The sequence below is a fragment of the Gouania willdenowi genome, unplaced genomic scaffold (assembly GCF_900634775.1).
Source record: "Gouania willdenowi unplaced genomic scaffold, fGouWil2.1 scaffold_85_arrow_ctg1, whole genome shotgun sequence".
Lineage (NCBI taxonomy): Eukaryota > Metazoa > Chordata > Actinopteri > Blenniiformes > Gobiesocidae > Gouania > Gouania willdenowi.
Window position 1 is genome coordinate 269,588 of NW_021145250.1, and position 18,463 is coordinate 288,050.

At 42.6% G+C, this 18,463-nt stretch overlaps 1 protein-coding gene across 1 annotated transcript; it reads left to right on the forward strand.

Annotated features, from left to right (window-relative positions):
- Positions 1–3,217: 3,217 nt before the first annotated feature.
- On the forward strand, positions 3,218–14,925 carry LOC114460915 (uncharacterized). Its single transcript, XM_028442785.1, has 3 exons — positions 3,218–3,720; positions 4,005–4,090; positions 10,523–14,925. The coding sequence occupies exon 3, from the start codon at positions 10,812–10,814 to the stop codon at positions 14,694–14,696; it is 3,885 nt and encodes a 1,294-aa protein (XP_028298586.1). The 5' UTR covers positions 3,218–3,720; positions 4,005–4,090; positions 10,523–10,811; the 3' UTR covers positions 14,697–14,925.
- Positions 14,926–18,463: the final 3,538 nt, after the last annotated feature.

Genomic DNA, 18,463 nt, shown 5'->3' on the forward strand with positions numbered 1-18,463 from the left:
CGGCTGAGGCTCCTCCACGTGTGGAGCTGAGGCCGACGTCTGCTTGTCTTTGTGTTTGTAAAAGTATTTAAAAGCCAAACATGAAGCTTCGTATGCAACAAGTATTTTACCGACCATGAGTATTACTGAGCCCTGGAGGGAGGAGTTTGTGTATATGACATCACAGCTGGACATTTGTCTCCATGCCACGCCCACACTTTGTAAAAATAAGCCATTGTGGAGGAAGGCTTGCTCACACCAGGGGAAGCTCTGCATTTCTACGAGTCAGCAAATCTGTCACAGATGTGTTTCAACGTTAAAATAAAAACAAACATTGAGACGTGAAAAGGAAAGAAATACAAAGCCTCAAACGCAAATTATTCGTTTTTAATTCAAGGAGGTTTAAGTTCATGCGGAAAATACTTATTTACTTGCGTATAAGATAAGTTTCATTAAAGTTTTACGTGAGCACGTAAAAAGTTTAGCATTCAAGTTAAAGTTCTACGTGAACACGTAACAATTTTCCGCGAGCACGCAAAAAAATTTTTTTGTGTTGCGTTAAAAGTTTTACATGAGCACATCAAAGGTTTGCGTGTTTGTTTTGAACATGTAAACGTCATTGAATTAACAAATATTCTGTGAGGAAAGTTTAATGTGTTTATGGGCGTGACGAGCTGTTGTGGGCGGGCCTTAGAGCGACCTCTGGTCCAATCACCTTTGAGACTGTGCTGTGAGTTTTTACCCGAACACATCGGATTCTCCCGCCGCCACTTTGCACCGAGGAGGACAAACGTGTCACACCAAGGGCTAAAACCTACTTATCTTTGTGCGTCTGTGCGTCGGAGGCATTACGTGTCTTTACTTTCACGCCTTTTTTTGTTTTCGTGCTCCTGCAGAAAGGCAATGAGGACGTGACGATGTCAAGACTTTGGTTCCCCGACTCTCCCTTTAACGGGAACCGATGAGGCCTCGTTTGAAGTTTGCGTCTGATTCTTCATCATGGTTTCTTGTTTTTATTCTGTGTGGAGTTAAAAATAGGTTGGAAAAGAGAATAATTTGTACAGGATGCAATCAACCGAAAACCGCATGATGTCATAGGTCTGTGTTGGTGATGTCATAGTGCTGACTGATGATGTCATGGCGAGTGTGTGTCTACGTCTAGTTTCATTTTGTAGCTCTCCTTAGGGACATCCAACATTTTTTTTAGTGTTTCCAACGCGCCATCGTTGTGTGTTCATATCACCGTGCAGGGCAGGCATTGGTTTTTTGCCGTTTCTTTATATATATTCCAGGAAGTGAAAAAAAGGGACTTTTGATCAAACTGCAGCTTTTTCTCATTCAGCTACGTCCACCAAAGCGCGAGCTTGTGAAAAATGTAAAAACTTGTATCAGTGTTGAGTTTTTGGTGAAGCGGCTGTGAGTGCGTTTAACCTTTTACCGGCGAATATTGTGAACTCTTTTCCCGCCGCCGCGCTGGATTTTTTTCCCTGAACTCTGAGGAGCGTGGGAAGAAGAAGAAAAAGAAAAAGAAGAGCCAGGGCTCATTTTTAAGGATCTGCTGCTGTACAGTGACGGTGGTTTTTACTATGAGAGCCGCTCATTACTACTGAAGCTCGTTTTACAAAATAAAAGTCAAAATAAAGAGATAAAGTCATAATTACAAGGTAGAAAAGGTGTGACATTGAAATTAAGTCAGAATTAGCAGATAACATCATTATTCCTAGATAAAAGTAAAAATAATGGGATTAAAGACATTAAAAGTTCTACTTTTTTCTTGTAATCATGAGCACACCAAAATTTAGCATTCAAGTTAACTCACGTGAGCACGTAACAATTTTACGCAAAGCACGCAAAAGTTATTTGTGTTGCATTAAAGTTCTTCGTGAGCAAGTAAAAAGAGTAACATTCAAGTTAAAGTTCTACGTGAGCACGTAACAATTTTCCACCCGTACGCAAACGTTTTTTCTGTTGCGTTAAAACAAAAGATTGAAAGTCCTACTTTTTTCTTGTAATGGTGACTTTGTCATATTTAAGACGTTTTTGTGTCCTAACACTGACTTCCTGTGATGAGCGGCTTCCAAAAATTCACTTTTTTTGAGAAAAAAAGGCGTTGGTGTGCGTAAACGGCACGTGTGAGTGAGTTATTACCCGTGTGTGTGTGGGTGTGTTTTTCACCGACGGAGGCGAGAACGAGGCATATTTGTATTCTTAAAGCTACTCTGCATACCTCAAAAGTATTTATTACATCCTTCTTATACTGTACACGTGCAACCATTTCTGTTCTTGGTGATGGATTCTTGCGTTTGTAAGGAACATTTACTGTTTAAATGAGAACAATTAAAAACCTCCCACCAGCTCGTGTTTGTGTCAAACATCCATGAATGTCATCTTCTGGGCCGAAAGCCAGGATTTACGACACACACTGAACGCAACCCTGCAACCTGTGAGAGAAACCGCATGTTTGTTATCTGGGAAAAGTCAAATTAAGGAGAATTCACAAAATTAATAATGGAAGTATTTGCAGTTTTATATTTTAAAATTATATCTCAGTCCCTCCAAATACATAAAATGATAAATCCATGACACAGACTCAGTTTTATCACACAATAGCAGTAATCTTAAATTGTTGGAAGAATTCTCAATTATTTTTTAAAAATTTTGCATTTTTCCAGATATTATTCCACAAAATTTCACCAAAATTAAATAAAGTTTGTCACAAAATCAGAGAATTTATGAGGATATTGTCTGTGTGTCACAGATTTTTATTCATTTTAATTTTTTTTTACAGATTTTGTACAGGTACAGTTCGCCAAAACATGTGAAAACATGGAGAAATGATCCAAATGCTAAATTACATTTGATCCAGACATTAAGGAGAATTCTATATAAGCCCATTTATGCCAGTAATTCATAGTATTTCAGAAATAATAATAAGTCATAATTATGTGATAGTATCTGATAATTATGACTAAAAAATATATTTTTTAAATTTTACTATTTCTAGTTTTTGTTTGTTCATGTGGTTTTAATAGATTTAAGATGAGATGATGAGAAATACAAAGATAAGTGTGTATAAAAGGCGGGAAACAGTGAGCGGGTGTAATGAGATGCGGCGTGATGCTAATGATATCAGTAATTAACTCATTAATGTTCAACACTGAGAGTGTGAAAACACACACACACGCACACACACACGCACGCACGCACGCACACACACACACACACACACACACACACACACACACACACACACACACACACACACACACACACACACACACGTGTATTCGTGCCGGTTCGGGTCCGTTCTTTGCGGTGTCAGAGGTGCCGGTGAGTCCGGCTCGGCCTGACCCGGAGCCCGGATCCACCCGGAACCAGTCCGCGGACAGGAAGCGACCATTTCAGGGCTGGAAGCATCAGAGGAGAGAAGGACCGTCGTCTGCGGAGGGAGGGCACCGTAAACACCGCACAGCGGGCCGAGGAGGCCGAGCACTACACCCGAACAAAGGATCCGGACCCCTGGGGACACACGCCGGGCCGAGCCGGGCCATAGGTTCTGTTGGTGGGTCAGAATCTACAACCGATAGAGGGTCGGGCCTTCATCGCCTGGATGAAAGCAGCAGCCCCGGTGACGGGTGGCAGAGACCCCGTTCTCTCGGTGCTCCACATCCGCGGTGTTTCCTTGGAGATACGGCCGCGTTTGTGAGCAGTTTTTCAGGGAGAGACATCGGACTCTTTCCGGTAAGAACCAAAACAAAGCCGCCTTCAGCTAGCACGTTAGCCGCTAAGCTAACGGTCTATCCCAACCGAAAACCATTTTCTAGTGTTAATATCACCATTGCAAGCACATAATTAAACTGATTCTAAAGTCGTTTTCATAATATAAATCTGATTTTAACTGTTAATAGTTGTTTATGAATCAGTTCTGGCAGCACTTTTGCAGCTAGCTCCCGTTAGCCAGCTCTGTGATTGACGGCTAGCATACCGTGCTAACAGTTAATAAGGTTATTTTTCTGTGTTTTCAGAGTCCAGCTGAGAGGTACGTGCTTCAGGGGAGACTGTGGACCAAAGCCCGCCCGCTGGGCTCCGACTGGCGGCCTCTGAACACTCGGTAAGATGCTAAAAACACCGGCCAACGTTCACCTTTTCACCACAGTAAAAGTAAAGACCCGCTCATTCAATAAACCCAGTGATCATAATCTAATACCAACACAACTTTCCTTTTTCTACATTCACTCTGGATAATTATTCTGTATTACATTACGTTACATTACATTACATTAGCTTTACTCTCCAACCAAAGCAAATCCCTGCATTTCAATGTAAACATGTTGAAAAGTAAACATTACTGATACCATTAAAACAAAAAGCTCAGAACGATCAGTGACACAAATTATAATATTATATGTATTCACTGATAAACTATGAATATAACACTAATGACTTAGTTTTACTATTTATTAATAGTCCCTCACTCGTCATACTTGATAGGCAGTGGCTATCCGTATGGTTGCTGTATCTATATACCGACATTCTACCCATGCAACGCCCCTATTTGGCCAGTTTAGGTCACGTGACTAAGACTAAACTTTACCCTAAACCTAGCACGCTACGTACTTGTACTTCGGTAACCGTACCAATAGTACCGGGGGTGTTTTGTGTTACCACCGTGTTAGGATAGCTGAGTGGTCTAAGGCGCTAGACTTAAGGTCGTTTCCTTCCGCTGGTGTGGGTTCGAATCCCGCTTCTGAAATTTTTTTTCTTTCGTTTTAACATATTTAACATGGCAAATTCCAACTTTAAAAATACATATACAAAGAAAAATAATCATTTTACAGTATTTCCTGGGTTAGGGTTAAAATAAAATTGACGGAACTGTAGCTAGAAGAACACGGGTCCGGCAGTGACGGAACTACCGGCGTTTGGCTTACTGTGCCTGCAGACGCATGCGCACAGGAAGTGCTGGAACTATAGTCGGGTTTGTCTGAGGTGTGAACCAATAGCAACAGCCTACTTTATAAAATAACATTATTTAGTCGTATAATGTCAAGGAAAATACGAACAAGGACACTAGGGTGTTTTACCATATATACTCTGACATTATACGACTAAATATTATGGAAGAGGATACATTTGCATAAATGATTTTGGGCAAATCAAGATTAAAGTTGAAATGTCGACATTAAAGTTGAAATTTTGAGAATAAAGTACAAATATAATTATGAAAAGATTAATGTTCAAAAGAGGAGATTAGTCAAAATTTCAAAAATAAACTCAAAATACAATATTGTGATAAAAGTTTAAGTTTTGCAAATGAAGTCAAATCTATGTAAGCGGACTAGTTCACATTATTATACCTGGTATTAACAATGTGTTAGTCTCTGATTTTCTGTTAACGGAAATTGCATTATTCAATTATTAATGTTATTTGTTTTCTAAACAAAGTCGAGCAGAAATTGCAATCTAACGCTGACCTAGATATATCCTCACATATCTCACATTTACACAGATTGTCTTCTTAAACATATTGACAGATACAGAAATGTTAATTTTCTCACAAAAAGCTAATTTAATGAGCTATTATGGGCTAATGTTAGCTTTAGCATGTGTAGCTACAGTTTGTTTCAGTTAATTTCCTCTGTGTATAAATATGAAACAGTTGAATCTATTAACTGTATTAAACATGTTTGGAATGATTGCAGGAAGTTTAGTATCATGTAATGAGTCTGATATTTAGGGAAAGATTAAATAAAAACAATAGTTCAACTTAGGGCTGGGCGGTATTTGATTACACAACTTTTGGAACGCTACGCAGTGTTTGTTGCGGTGTAAATCACATGTGTAAATGGATCAGAAAGACACAATTATCTCTGAAGCTGCATGTGAGCATGTCAGTGTGCGCATGCCTCTGCTACAGGAGAACACAGAGGCACGGTTAGCTTAGCATGTCTGCAGTTATACACAAAAAAGAGAGCAAAGGATCACAATTTGTGATTCCTATAATGTGGAAATAAGTCGTGGTGGAGCTGTAAACAAAACTCTACCTTATTCACCATAAGAAACCACCACACCACTGAGTATGTAGCATTTAAAGCTAGAAATCAAGCTAAAGCTAAGCTAACATTGCATTGCAAAGAGCCACTGGGCTGCTGTTGCAAACTTGTATCACTACTAGTGTGGAATTATTCTACTATATTCACTCATGACAATAAAATACAGCATCCTAAGTTAATCTACTGCAGTCATTCATCTCTTATCTTTATTTTTCTTTATCTTCTATCCTTTATTTATCACTTATCCTTATATTTATTATTATTATTATTATTATTATTGCTGCTGGCTTGTGTTTTTGTTTTTTTGTTCTGCTGTTCCGTGCACCAACTACCAAGTCAAACTCCATGTGCTGTTTTTTTTAAAAAAAAAAAAACTGTACTCGGCAAAATAAACGATTCTGATTCTGAACCAGGAGAAAATGCTGTGAACACCTGAATATGCATTAAAAAAAATACCGTGATATACATGTTAGGTCATACAGCCCAGGCCTAGCTAAACTCTGAAAGAAAAATAAAACAAAGTTAAAATCCGAGTTTGTTCAACGTTATTTGTTGATTGTGAAGTTGGTTTTAATCGCACTTTGTTTGAGAATATTTTTACTCAAAGTATTGTCTAAATATTGATATCAAAATCATTTAGGTATTTTGTAACTAATTTAATTTGTTCATTAATAATTATGAAGTTTCAGCCACAATAAATAAATAAATAAGTGTTTTATTTCTATTGGTCATGAAGTGTTTTAGTGTCACCTATCTGTGGTTTCATTTCACTGTCGCTGTTACATTCTTTAAACTGTAAACACACTGAGATATCACTACTGTTAAAGGGGACATATCATGGTTTTAAATCCTTCCTTTTTACATATAAATCATACAGTTGTGGTTTATATAAAGCAGAACTGCACCGCTTGGGTCTGAATTCCTCATTATTATAGCTCCACCCCTTTTCTACCCCTTTTCTGATGTGCTTCTAAGCGCAACTCGTTTTGGTGCTGTCTCTTTAAATGCAAATGAGACACTTCATACCCCGCCCCCTCTCCAGGTTCAACTCCACCCTGTTCGGCAATTTTTGTAGTTTGATAGAAGAGATACGGCTATGTAGCGGAGCATAAACTTTTTATTCAGAGGTTATTTACAAAATGTCAACAACGTTAGACTTGTCCATCCAGCCTTACATGTTCCAGCCAGAGTCTGACCCAGTGGAGTGAGATGAAAATGAAGATGATGAACCTGCAGAACCCTAACAAGTGAGCTAACACAAGCACCGAGCTAACGCTAGCACCAAGCTAACGTCACGAAATGCATTTTAATACAGTCTTTTCAAAGACAAAAACGTCAAAATGAAATGACTAATGAAAACTTTAGACTTAAATTAAATCACGTAGGCCATATCATCAAGGATCTAAAACGAGCACACAGCGCTAACATATGAAGACGGTGCAACTGCTAATGCTAACAAAACAATGACAGGGACGTCTTATCATCACACTTTTTAGCGTTATTTACAGCTTACCGAAGTGCTCTGTTCATCGTCTCCAAAGATAGAAGGAATTGAACCCTCAATCAGACAAAGTCTTTCTGTAAATCCTTCTTTATACTGGTGGAGGTTGATGAAGCAGTCATCATTGAAGTGCTTCACACACACAAAAATGACCTTATCCACAGATGTGGTACATTTCCATGAAAAATAAAACTCAACCAGACACTTTGAAAAGGTTCTGATGCTGGGAGACGGTGTAATGAAGCGTGTGGGTTACTACATCCAACAACCCAACATTTTGACTTATCCTCTCGTAACTTCAGCATCCTGGAGCTTGGACTACAAAATAAAAGCCAGAAATAAAAATGGTGGATTGCTCGAAGTGTTGGGCCTGGAGTCGATGAACTAATTTGGCAGTTCTGCTGCAAATACTGTGATGTAATAGTTAAAAAAACCTAATAGAGAATCGAAAAAGCGAAACAGATTGAAAAATATGACCAAAACAGAATATAAAGATATCAACGGAGCATCTGAAGAGATTAATTTGAACTTTTCTGTACTTCTAAACACTCTAAATATACATCAAAATGCATTTAAGGGCTAAAAAAGTGGATTTAGCATCATATGTCCCCTTTAAAACAAACATTTAGATCAGAAACACTAGTTTCATCTATAATCAGTAACAGCTAATGAAATGTTTGGGAAGATATTTGCCTTTAATTTGTTAATGAGTGAACGTTCCCAAATAGGAAAGAAGCAGCTTTGATATTACAAACTAAAAGAAATGTTACTTTAATTATGATTATCAATCATAAAGTAGTGAAGCGCTCACCATGTGTATCACTAAGTCACAGCACAAACGAGTCATGAATCTTTAGGAAATCACCGTCAAGTTCAGTTTCTAATCCTTTATGTCAGTGTTTTTCAACCTTGCGGTTGTGACCCCATGTTTGGTCGCCAGGAATGAAAGAGGTTGCCTGAAATGTCTAGGATTAGGTAAAAAATGACAGATTAAAATGATGTCTTTGTTATTATTTATTATTATTTAAATAGTCCTAACCACGCACAATATTAAACAAATATTTTCTAAACTTTCACTTTCTCAAATATAAATTTAGTATGAAAATATTGAAAATAAACGGCTCTGGGATTGATAGAAATTCGCTACATAAAAATATAAAAAAAGGTTTGGAACCACTGCTTCATGAGCGACTCCATTTTTTAGTCACAAGAACTCTTGATTTTTTTTTTTTTTAAAAATTTCCACACATTTTTTTTTTAGAACAATATATTTGAAAAATCCTGCAGTTGAAGTTTTTTGTTTTTCATAAAATTCTTGTTTTTTTTACATTTAGATCATTAAAGAAATAATGACTCATTGGTGGGAAAATGAGTTTAACACTCCTGATGTAAAGAGTCAAAAATCATTGTTTTAGTGTGCTAGTTCTCATGACTAAAATACAAGTAACTCACTCTATGGAAATCAGTCCAAAACACAAACGGGCCACTTTAAACCCCACAAATAAAGTAAACACTTTAAATTACATTTATCCACTGTTATCCAGGAAGTTTATTATTATTATTATAGCCATCTTAAAGATGGAAATCCTGGTTTTAATCACAAATAAAATGGGTTCAAAATGTACCAAAAAAGGTGGAAAAGACAGAGAAAGAGTTAAAAAGGATTCAAAGTGTCAATATTGGAACAATTAGTTCCAATAATTAAACAATTAGTTTAAACTGGCGAATAATGGACATGACAAATGGTGAATGTGGTTAAATTGGCAAAAAATAATCATAAAATATGGTGAAAAGAGGTTAAAAGTGACAATAATGGATCAACATATGTGACATTAGGCGTAAAAGTGGTGAAAAATGTGCAGAAAAGGCATTGCCTAGTATGAATGTAATGTGTGACTGTGAGTGAGTGTTGGTGGTGGTGGGAGGGGCCTATAGTTCACTATGGCAGCCTCGCTTTCATCAGTCTGCCCCAGGGCAGCTGTGGCTACAATAGTAGCTTACCACCACTAAGTGTGGAGTGAAAGAGTAATGCCTTAATTCTGTAAAGCACTTAGTGTCTATGATGAAGCTCTATATAAAATCCAATGCATAATTATTATTATTGAAATGTGATGAAGTGCCAAATTGGGTGTAATATAGCAAAAATACATTAAAAGAAGCAAAAATATGGTGATAAGTGATGAATATGTTAAAAAAAAAATAAGCAAAAAATGGGTTTAAATTGTTGAAAAAATAATCTTAATTTCTTGAAGGCACCTGGGGACCCCCTCTCAGTGGGTCCTGACCCCAAGGTTGAGAACCCCTGCTTTAAATAACTGTAAGGACATTATTAATAATGTTATTGATCTTTTACAGCCTCCTATTTTCCTTTCCATTTCCCAAAGGATTTACTCATTTCCACTTCCTCTTCCATTTTTCATTTTCCTCATCTTTCCATGTTTACATGCTTTACTCTGTATTAAACTCCTGCAATCAACAGAACCCACTACTGTTATTTAATATTTAAATGTCTCACATAATAAGATGGTAATGCACAAGATCACACAAGATTACGTAGCTACAGTTATGTTAGCATCACTGCTAACCCATAGCCACTCGTTTAACAGGAAAATTCTCATAGGAATGTGTGATATAATCCCTAAACAATATTTTATTACATCTAGCTGGTGTTAATGCTAAATCCTGCACAGTCATGTGATTGGAGATGCTTCTGTTGTGAGGTGTCACCAGGTAAACCGATCACCAGTTCAGCTAATACACCATCAACTTGTACCAGAGGCTTTTCACATTTGAATGCAGTCATCATAATGTCAACCAATACTTTAGATGAAGCTCTGCATTAATTTACAGTCACAGGATAACATGATTACTAGATGAACCGTAACACGTAGCAAGAGATTTTGACGTATTTGTCTGTTTGTTACACTTTCTAGACATTTAGTCACTCGTCTTTAATGTCTCGTTGTGTATTTTGTGGTTTCTCTCTCAGGATTGGATGAGGACGCAGATGACAGTGCAGCGACAGGAAGTTCTTCCACACGTTCCAGGACCAGTGAGCCCAGTGGCGATGGTTATGGGACGCTTCACTGCAAACTGTGCTGTTATTCTAACGTAATATTTCTGACCAATGGAAAGCACTTAGCAGTGAGATTAGAAACCTGACTGATGGGTCTGTGTGTGAACCGTTAAGACGTGGTTGGTTTAAGGGCTCGGTCACTACAGACTACAGTTTGCAGTGGGGGGGGGGGTGGACACACGTCCCACAGCTGTGTTGGGAGATGTTCCAGTTCAGTAAATACCCGATGGACATCCTGGAAATGCTGAGTGGGCACCAAGCGCATCAGTTCAAAGGCCTGGGTCTGGAGCGCCAGCTGAGCCACCAGCAGCAGGTGCAGCTGCAGCACCAGCAGCAGCTGCAGCAGCAGCACCAGTCCCCGGCCGACGCCTCGGGGAGCCTCCTGTCCGGCCTCGGTCTGGGCTCCCTCCAGAGCTCCCGGAGCAACGCTTTCGCTGACTCCTCCTCGCTGTTTGCCAAAATGGGCGGCCCTCCCTCGTCAATCTCCCACCAGAGCCAGTCGTCCTCGTCCTCATCGCACAGTTCCAGGAAGTCCAGTAAGATGAGCAGCAGCAGCAGCAGTGGTGGCTCGTCGTCAGGGTACCCTCAGTTCCTGCGGCCGTTCCACCCGGCCGAGGCCGCCCTGGCCCAGGAGCAGCTTCACTCTGGGATGGGACGCTTTGACTTTGGGGGAAGCAGTAGTGCTGGTAGCGCCGGGGTCATTGGGAGCGTCGTCACCTCTGCACCGCCACCGCCCCCACTTCATCCTGGTCTGTCTGTTCCTCAGCCTTCATCTGGACCTTCCTCATCCTCACCCTCTACCTCCACATCTGCCTCAGCCTCCAACAACCCCTCAGGGAGCACCGCGGTTCCCTTGGTGGGTCAGTCGGATCCCCGCAGCCTTCACCAGCAGTTTAGCTGCATGCTAGCCGCTAACCAGTACTTCCTGTCCGGGGTCCCGGCCAACAGCAGCTTGGAGCAGTTCCTCGTCCAACAAGGCTCTCACAACCACCTGGGCCTTGGCCTCAGCCAGGGCGCCTCGGAGGCCAACTCCGCCCTGGCCGCGCCCCCCGCCCTGCACTCTTCCCACGGGCACAGTGCGCCACCACAGCCTCAGCAGCAGCAGCAGCCTCACGCCTTATCACACTCGCACAGCCACGCCCACCATCCACACCCGTTGCACCCTGCCCCCCAGCCCGCCCCACTGGGAGGCTTTGACTTCCAAAGCATCCCCGTCCTCTCCTCCAATCAGATCGCATCGCTGATGCAGCAAGAGGCTGGCCTCCCCTTGCCCCTCCCCCTCCACCTATCCCTCTCCAAGGAAGACACGTCCAAGTCAGGAGATGGCTCCTCCCACTCGTCGGGCGGGGGCAGCCGCAGGAAGAAGGCGATGGCGGGGTACCTTCCTCAGAGGAAAGCTGAGAACAGCAGCAGCTCCAGCGCTCACAGTCAGAGCTCCGCCTCCTCTGACCTGCCCCAGCATTCCTCGCTCCTCTCCTCCTCAACCTCGCAACAGCAGTCATCCTCCGCCGTCTCCTCCTCTTCCTCCGCCTCGTCTTCCTCCAACTCCACCTCAGTGCTCGTCGCTAATGGCGCCCAGCAGCTCACCAAAGCCTCGGAGGGTCAGAGCCGGTCATCACGGCAGCCTGAGCCTGAGCCACTGTACCACTGCGGCGAGTGTGGGAAAACCTTCACGCACCTGTCCAGCCTGCGGCGCCACCTGCGCAGCCACGGCCTGACCCCCGAGAGCCAGAGCAGGAAGTCGGACTGTAACTCCCCGAGCCCGGAGAGGATCTTCTGCTGCGGCGAGTGCGGCAAGAAGTTCAAAAAGCGCGGTCACCTGATCCAGCACAGCGTCACGCACTCCCAGAACCGCCCGTTCATCTGCGCCGTCTGTCAGAAGTCATTCAACCGCCGTGAGTCGCTCACCCGGCACGAGAAGATCCACGACGAGAAGCCATTCCGCTGCCCGGCCTGCGGTCGCTGTTTTAGGGAGAGCACCTCGCTCCTCAACCACGCGGCTTCCGGGGCCTGTGGCAAACCGCCCCGCAGCGCCAAGAACAGGAGCGGCGCTGCAGGAAACTCCTCGTCCAATCAGAGCAGCAGTAAAATAGGAAGCACCGGAAACGTTGTTGTGGTTTCCAGCAATGCGGCGGAGATTTCCAACGTGACAGATTATTCCAGAAGTCGCTACCAGAGTGCGTCGTCATACAACAACAACGCCGTGGACTACCGACGAGCACCGGCATCCTCGCTGTACTCGGAGAACACGTTGGCGAGCGACATGAGCAGCCAGACTTTGCGTAAAGCTCCCTTAGCCCCCACCCTTCACCCCCATCCACAGAGTCAGCACCACCAGCAGCCCCACCTCCCCCTGTCTTCCTTATTGGATGATTCCGACGATGAGGTCACCAGCAGCGCCATGTCGGCCATCGCCGCAGCAGCTGCCGCGTCCTGTGATTTAAACACGGAGAGCAGGGACGGAGAGAGGAGGGACATCATCGGTGGGCTGCTGGGGGGGTTGGGCTTTGGTAACCTCGGTGGACCGCCCTCGTCCGGTCTCAACGGCTCCACCATTCCCCTGACTCACCCCAGCCACGCCCACCCCAAGCCCCGGAGGCCGAGAAAGCCCCGCGAAAAGAGGGACCCCAATGCCGTCGTGAGACGCAGAAGAAGCCCGGCGCCCCCGGGGGACGGCTCGGAGCGGCCATACGGATGTCAGATCTGCGGGAAGCGCTTCAGGAGGGCGGAGACGCTGCGGCGCCACAACCGCGTGCACACCGGGGAGAAACCGCACACATGTGAGGTGTGTGGGAAAATGTTCCGGGAGCCTTTCCACCTGACCAAACACCTGACCGTGCATTCGGGCCAGAAGAACTACAAGTGCAACCTGTGCGGGAAGATGTTCGCATATGCCCAGAGTCTGGTGAGGCACGGGAAGCTGCATCGCAAAGGAGAGATCGACAACCAAGGACGACGGATTAAAGGCGGTGCCGCTGCCGCCATCAGCCAAGTGTCCAACGCTGCAAACTCTGACTACTTCTTGTCCTGCTCGCAGGGAGACAAGTCCCCGACATCCGGCACACCATCTCAGAGACTCTACACGTGCACCGTGTGCTGGAAGTCGTTCCGTCACTACTTCCACCTGACGGCTCATCAGCAGACGGTTCACGGCGGCGGCGTCGGGCTGGAGAAATCCTTTCGCTGCGAGGTGTGCGGCAAAGCTTTTGCCTACTCCAACAGTTTAGTGCGGCACAAGCTGTCCCAGCATGGCATCGACCGCTCCGGCCAACGGGTCAACCAATCACAGCCTGCGGGGTACTCGCCGATCTTCTACGAATCAGGAACTGGCTCTGCCTTCACAGGGGCATCTCAAGTGCAGCCGGGAACTGTGGGGCAGGCGCCGGCGCAGCAGCACCCTTTTCACTACCGCGCCAAAAACTTCCTGAAGCGCCAGGGACAGACGAAGAAGCAGCGGAAGAAACGGCGGCGAGTGGTGATCCACAGCATCATGAGGGATGGAAAACTGGTAGGTGTGCCCCTGAGCAAGGACACACGCAAGAAGCTCATTCTTCTCAGAAGGAGGCGGGGCCGACTGCAGGCGGCGCTCAACAAGAAAAAGATGTTAGCTCAGCTCCGAGTAAAAGGCGGGGAGATGAAGGTAAAGTCGTGGGTGGGGGGTGCGGTCAAAGTGACTGGACTGACCTCCATGGAGACTCCCCTCAAACGCTTCCCATGTCCCATTTGCCCAAGCGCCATGTACGCCAAGCAGGGCTCGCTGCTGCTGCACCACGCCCTCAGGCACCCACCCCGGAGCGCCGGCCGCCGCGCCCGTCTGCGCTGCCGCGTGTGCGGCCATCGCAGCAGGTCGCTGCTCAAAGCGCTGAGCCACAGGGGGCACCACCTCAAACAAGCCGCCTTCCAGTGCCACAAATGCCGACATCGCTTCTGGAACTCGGAGCTCCTCACCCGCCACAGCTTCTCCTGCCGCGGCATCGCGACCTGGGAGCTGATGAAAACACGGCCAGAAGGGGAGGGGGCGGGGCGACCCATACTGCAGCCGCTGCCACCGCAGAGATCAACGGTCCTCGCTGAGTTCAGCCAGTGAAACTCTTTTCTAGACTAGATTCTTTTTGACCTTTATTTTTTTGATATAATCAAAGCTGCGAGCTAACGCTAACGGGTTTTTAACAAAAAGGGTTCAACAGGGGGAGGGTTTAGTGCGACTGCCACATTAGCCCCGCCTTTCTCCACCAGTAATCAACACACGCATTAACATGGACTTGAAAAAGGCTCGACCGTGCCCGCTGTGTGAAGGAGTTTTGTAGCAACTGTTTGGAAAAAGAACTCATCGCGTTCTGTTCTGTTCTCGTCTCACTCCATCAGCAACGTTCATTAGCCACACCTCCAAGTGGTGTTCATTAGCAACGCCTCCAACCATCCACTTCGTTTCTCTGTTTTTTGTTTATCCAGTGAGGAAACTGAACTAATGTCTCCTAAAGTGAACATGTTAGCTGAACGAGCTAAAGCAGGCGCTACAGTGACTGAACACGTTGGTCTTAGACGTACACTACTTTTTAAAAAAGAGGCAAATGCCGTGTTAGGATCTAAAAAGGACTTTAAAGACAAGCGCTGTGTACTGTACAATTACTATATTTTATTATATATTGTTTGTCTTTTATTTTTAACTCCAAGTATTCGTTCATTTTGTCATTGTCTGTTTTACGGGAGGGAGGGGGAGGAGTCAGGGGGAGGGGCCACTTTGTGAAATGGTGGGATGATTGTGTATTGATGTGATATTTGTTTCCTTCACCTTTACCTCAAACCCTTTTATTACACCCCCACCCCATGGCCACACTAGCCCCACCCTATTTTTGTACGAGCAACATGTACTCTCTTAGGTCCTGTTTGTCCACATGTGTATTTTCTTTTATTTCTGTACAACTAAAACATGTAATATTATTAATACTAAATTGCTATCCTTTTTTGTTTTGTTTTTTTGGCTAAAAAGTGAGTTTGTTGAAAACCCTCAAATAAAAAAAAAAATCTTGAAATGTTTCGTGCCGTGTTACCTTTAATTTTGGCCATTTTAATCTATGACAAATGGTGGAGCAGAAATGGGATCAGATAAAGTCTGGAGAAAAAAAAAGAGGGCTAGCATTAATATTTAAGCCTTTGTGTTTATAGAATTTTTTGCGTTTCTTTTGTTGTCGTTTTATTTGTTTTATGTCGGATTCCTAAGTTACCTGTGGAGAGAGCGGGTCATCCAGAGCAGCAGAAGTTTTCTGAACGATGGATTTAGTTCTAAAGTCCAATAAGAATGGTGGTGGGGTGTATATATTATAAGCCCCGGCCCCTTGATATATAGACCAATCATGGCCATTTGATCTAGAAAACTTACGTAGACATAATTCACACATTTCAGAGACCCTCCGTTAAACTTCCGGTTAACTTCAAAACAAGAGCCTTATTTACAAAAGAGTAAAAAAAAAACTAATGGAAGACAAAAAGAGATGCTTTTATTTTGAAGATGATGCTTGATTTTTAGCTTTTATAAGGTGCAGTAAAACAGCCACTAGGTGGAGCTACAGAGATAAAAGGTGACACATTCGTCTCCTTCCTCCAGTGTTCGAACCTTCTAGGAATTGTTTTTGCAGCAGGATGAACACAAACATCTCATATTTATATTTATAGGCTCACTGGCAATATATTTATATTTTGATCCTCCAAACCACACACTGCCAACATTTACCACTCTGTTACTTTCCCTGGGTTGGTTTATTCTGTTTACATTTGAAATTTATTAACATTAAGAATTTAATTTGAAAATTTGTTGGAGATGTTTCTTCCTGTAACAATCGCCGGTACTGCTTTTCTAATTATGTGTAATAATCCTAGTTTTAGTAAAACTAAAAGAAAGTATCTTGTTTTGTATATTTTTATAAAATAACATTTTATTTATTTTTCTCATCAATTGAGAAACGTTTTCTATGGAAGAGGATTAGGGCCACTGGTCTTGATTTATTTTATTTTTTATTTTTTTTATCTTAATCTTTTTTTTTTGTTTGGGTTTTTTTAAAAACATTTTTTTTTTATGGGGGATAAATTTTTTTCTGTTTGAGGTTTATTTATATTTTTTGGCCCCAATAATCTTCTGTAGTTTTCTGCTTTAAAGTCTTGTTCTCTGTGCCCGGGTTTAGTTTTAGTCAGTAGGATAAGGACATGAATATTTATATTTTATCATTTTATTACAGAACATGGGTTTTTATTTATTTTTATTTTTATTGTTTTTGTATGCATGTAGTAGACAAATGATTACACTATGAACACACTTCAAAATAAAAGCATTTCTTGACTTTATTTACTTGTCTGTTCAAGGTGTGGGGAAACTACCGTTTTTGTTACATTTTGCTTTGTTTTGGTGATTTATTTTGTAGTAAATAGTTAAACATATTTTAAATCATTCTGTGCAAAACTGTTAAATCTAGTATCTTATTTATTACAACTGTTCCTCTTGTTTAGCTTTATTTACGTCTTCTTTTATTCCACTAATATTAATCGAGTCCTCGTGAAGCTTTAGGCCATTAAAATGACCGCTCGATCAAATTATACCGGTTTAATTTTCTTTAATAATAAAAAAAAGTATTTCAGTTATGTTGTTTGTTGTTTTGCTTTTGTATAAAAAATCCCATTAACAGAAAAAAGTGTTAAATGTTTTATTCTTTGTTTTTTTAATTTGTATTAAATAAATGGCTGCGTGTGAATGATATGTTTTTCCACGTGTTTTCGTGTGGGTTTATTTGTCATTTTTCTGTTGAGTCTAAACATTTTATTTCCCTGGCGTTTTGTCTGAAATCGTCGCTGCTGTGAAACGTTAAATGTTTGATTTTTCTCAGAAACTCTGAACAGCTGCGTCACGTGCACAGGCACGGGGGGCAGGGCGGCAGCCTGGTGGGCGGAGACTCTGACCTATTTTCAGCCAATGGGGAAGCCGTGAACGGCAAGGCGGAGTGACCCAGATTCGGCCAATCACAGCGGCGGATGCGTCGCCGCTAGGCAACAGCTTCGGCGCGTGCTGGATCCGCGTGCACTTGGTACGTTTGAGAGCGCGAGACGATTGTTGGATGAAATCAAGACGGAAAAAAAAGTCGATTTCACCGATTAAAGCTGCGTTTTAGCGACGTTTGTGTGGGTTTGTGAGCCCAGGGTTGCCAGGTGTGATTAAATACGAGAAATGAAGCAACAATGAGCTCACTTTGAATTACAAAACAAAAGCCTGACGTTTCTCACGTATTTTTGCAAATAACATCTATTTAATGGGATCTGTTTTTGTTATTCTTTTATTTGAATATTAACACTTAAATCCAATTTTCCAACACATATTCTGTTCATTTTGGTGGCTTCCTGTCTTTTATTGTGAAAGTCTCTTCAGAAGCAACAGTAAGGTGTGTTAAAGCTGTGGGACACACGGTGGAGAACATCCCGGTGTAATTCCCAGTAAAGCAGCGGGTTTCCTCTCACTGGTTTTAATGGTTTCACTGACAGCTGAGCAAAGAGGTGCGTTCACGGTCAACACTTCATAGGAACAACCACGCCCCCTTGTTTTTATTGGCTCTAAGCGAAATGTGCTTTATGTAAATCTACGACGCGTTCAATGACCAAAAAGAAAACAGAAAACTGAAGTTATTGAACTCACATTTCCTTCAAATATTTATTTTTTTAATTAAAATAATCTGTAAATAATTTAAAAAGTATGTTAATCAGAATCACATTTATTTATTTTTTTACAGATGCTCCAGAAATAATTTTGCATGAAATGAAGAAACATTTAACAAAGAAGAAAAAAAGAATATGTACATATGAAAGTAAAATTAA

What these genes read in the sequence shown, in the direction of transcription:
- LOC114460915 (XM_028442785.1), top strand. Translation starts at nt 10,812, where the DNA reads ATGTTCCAGTTCAGTAAATACCCGATGGACATCCTGGAAATGCTGAGT.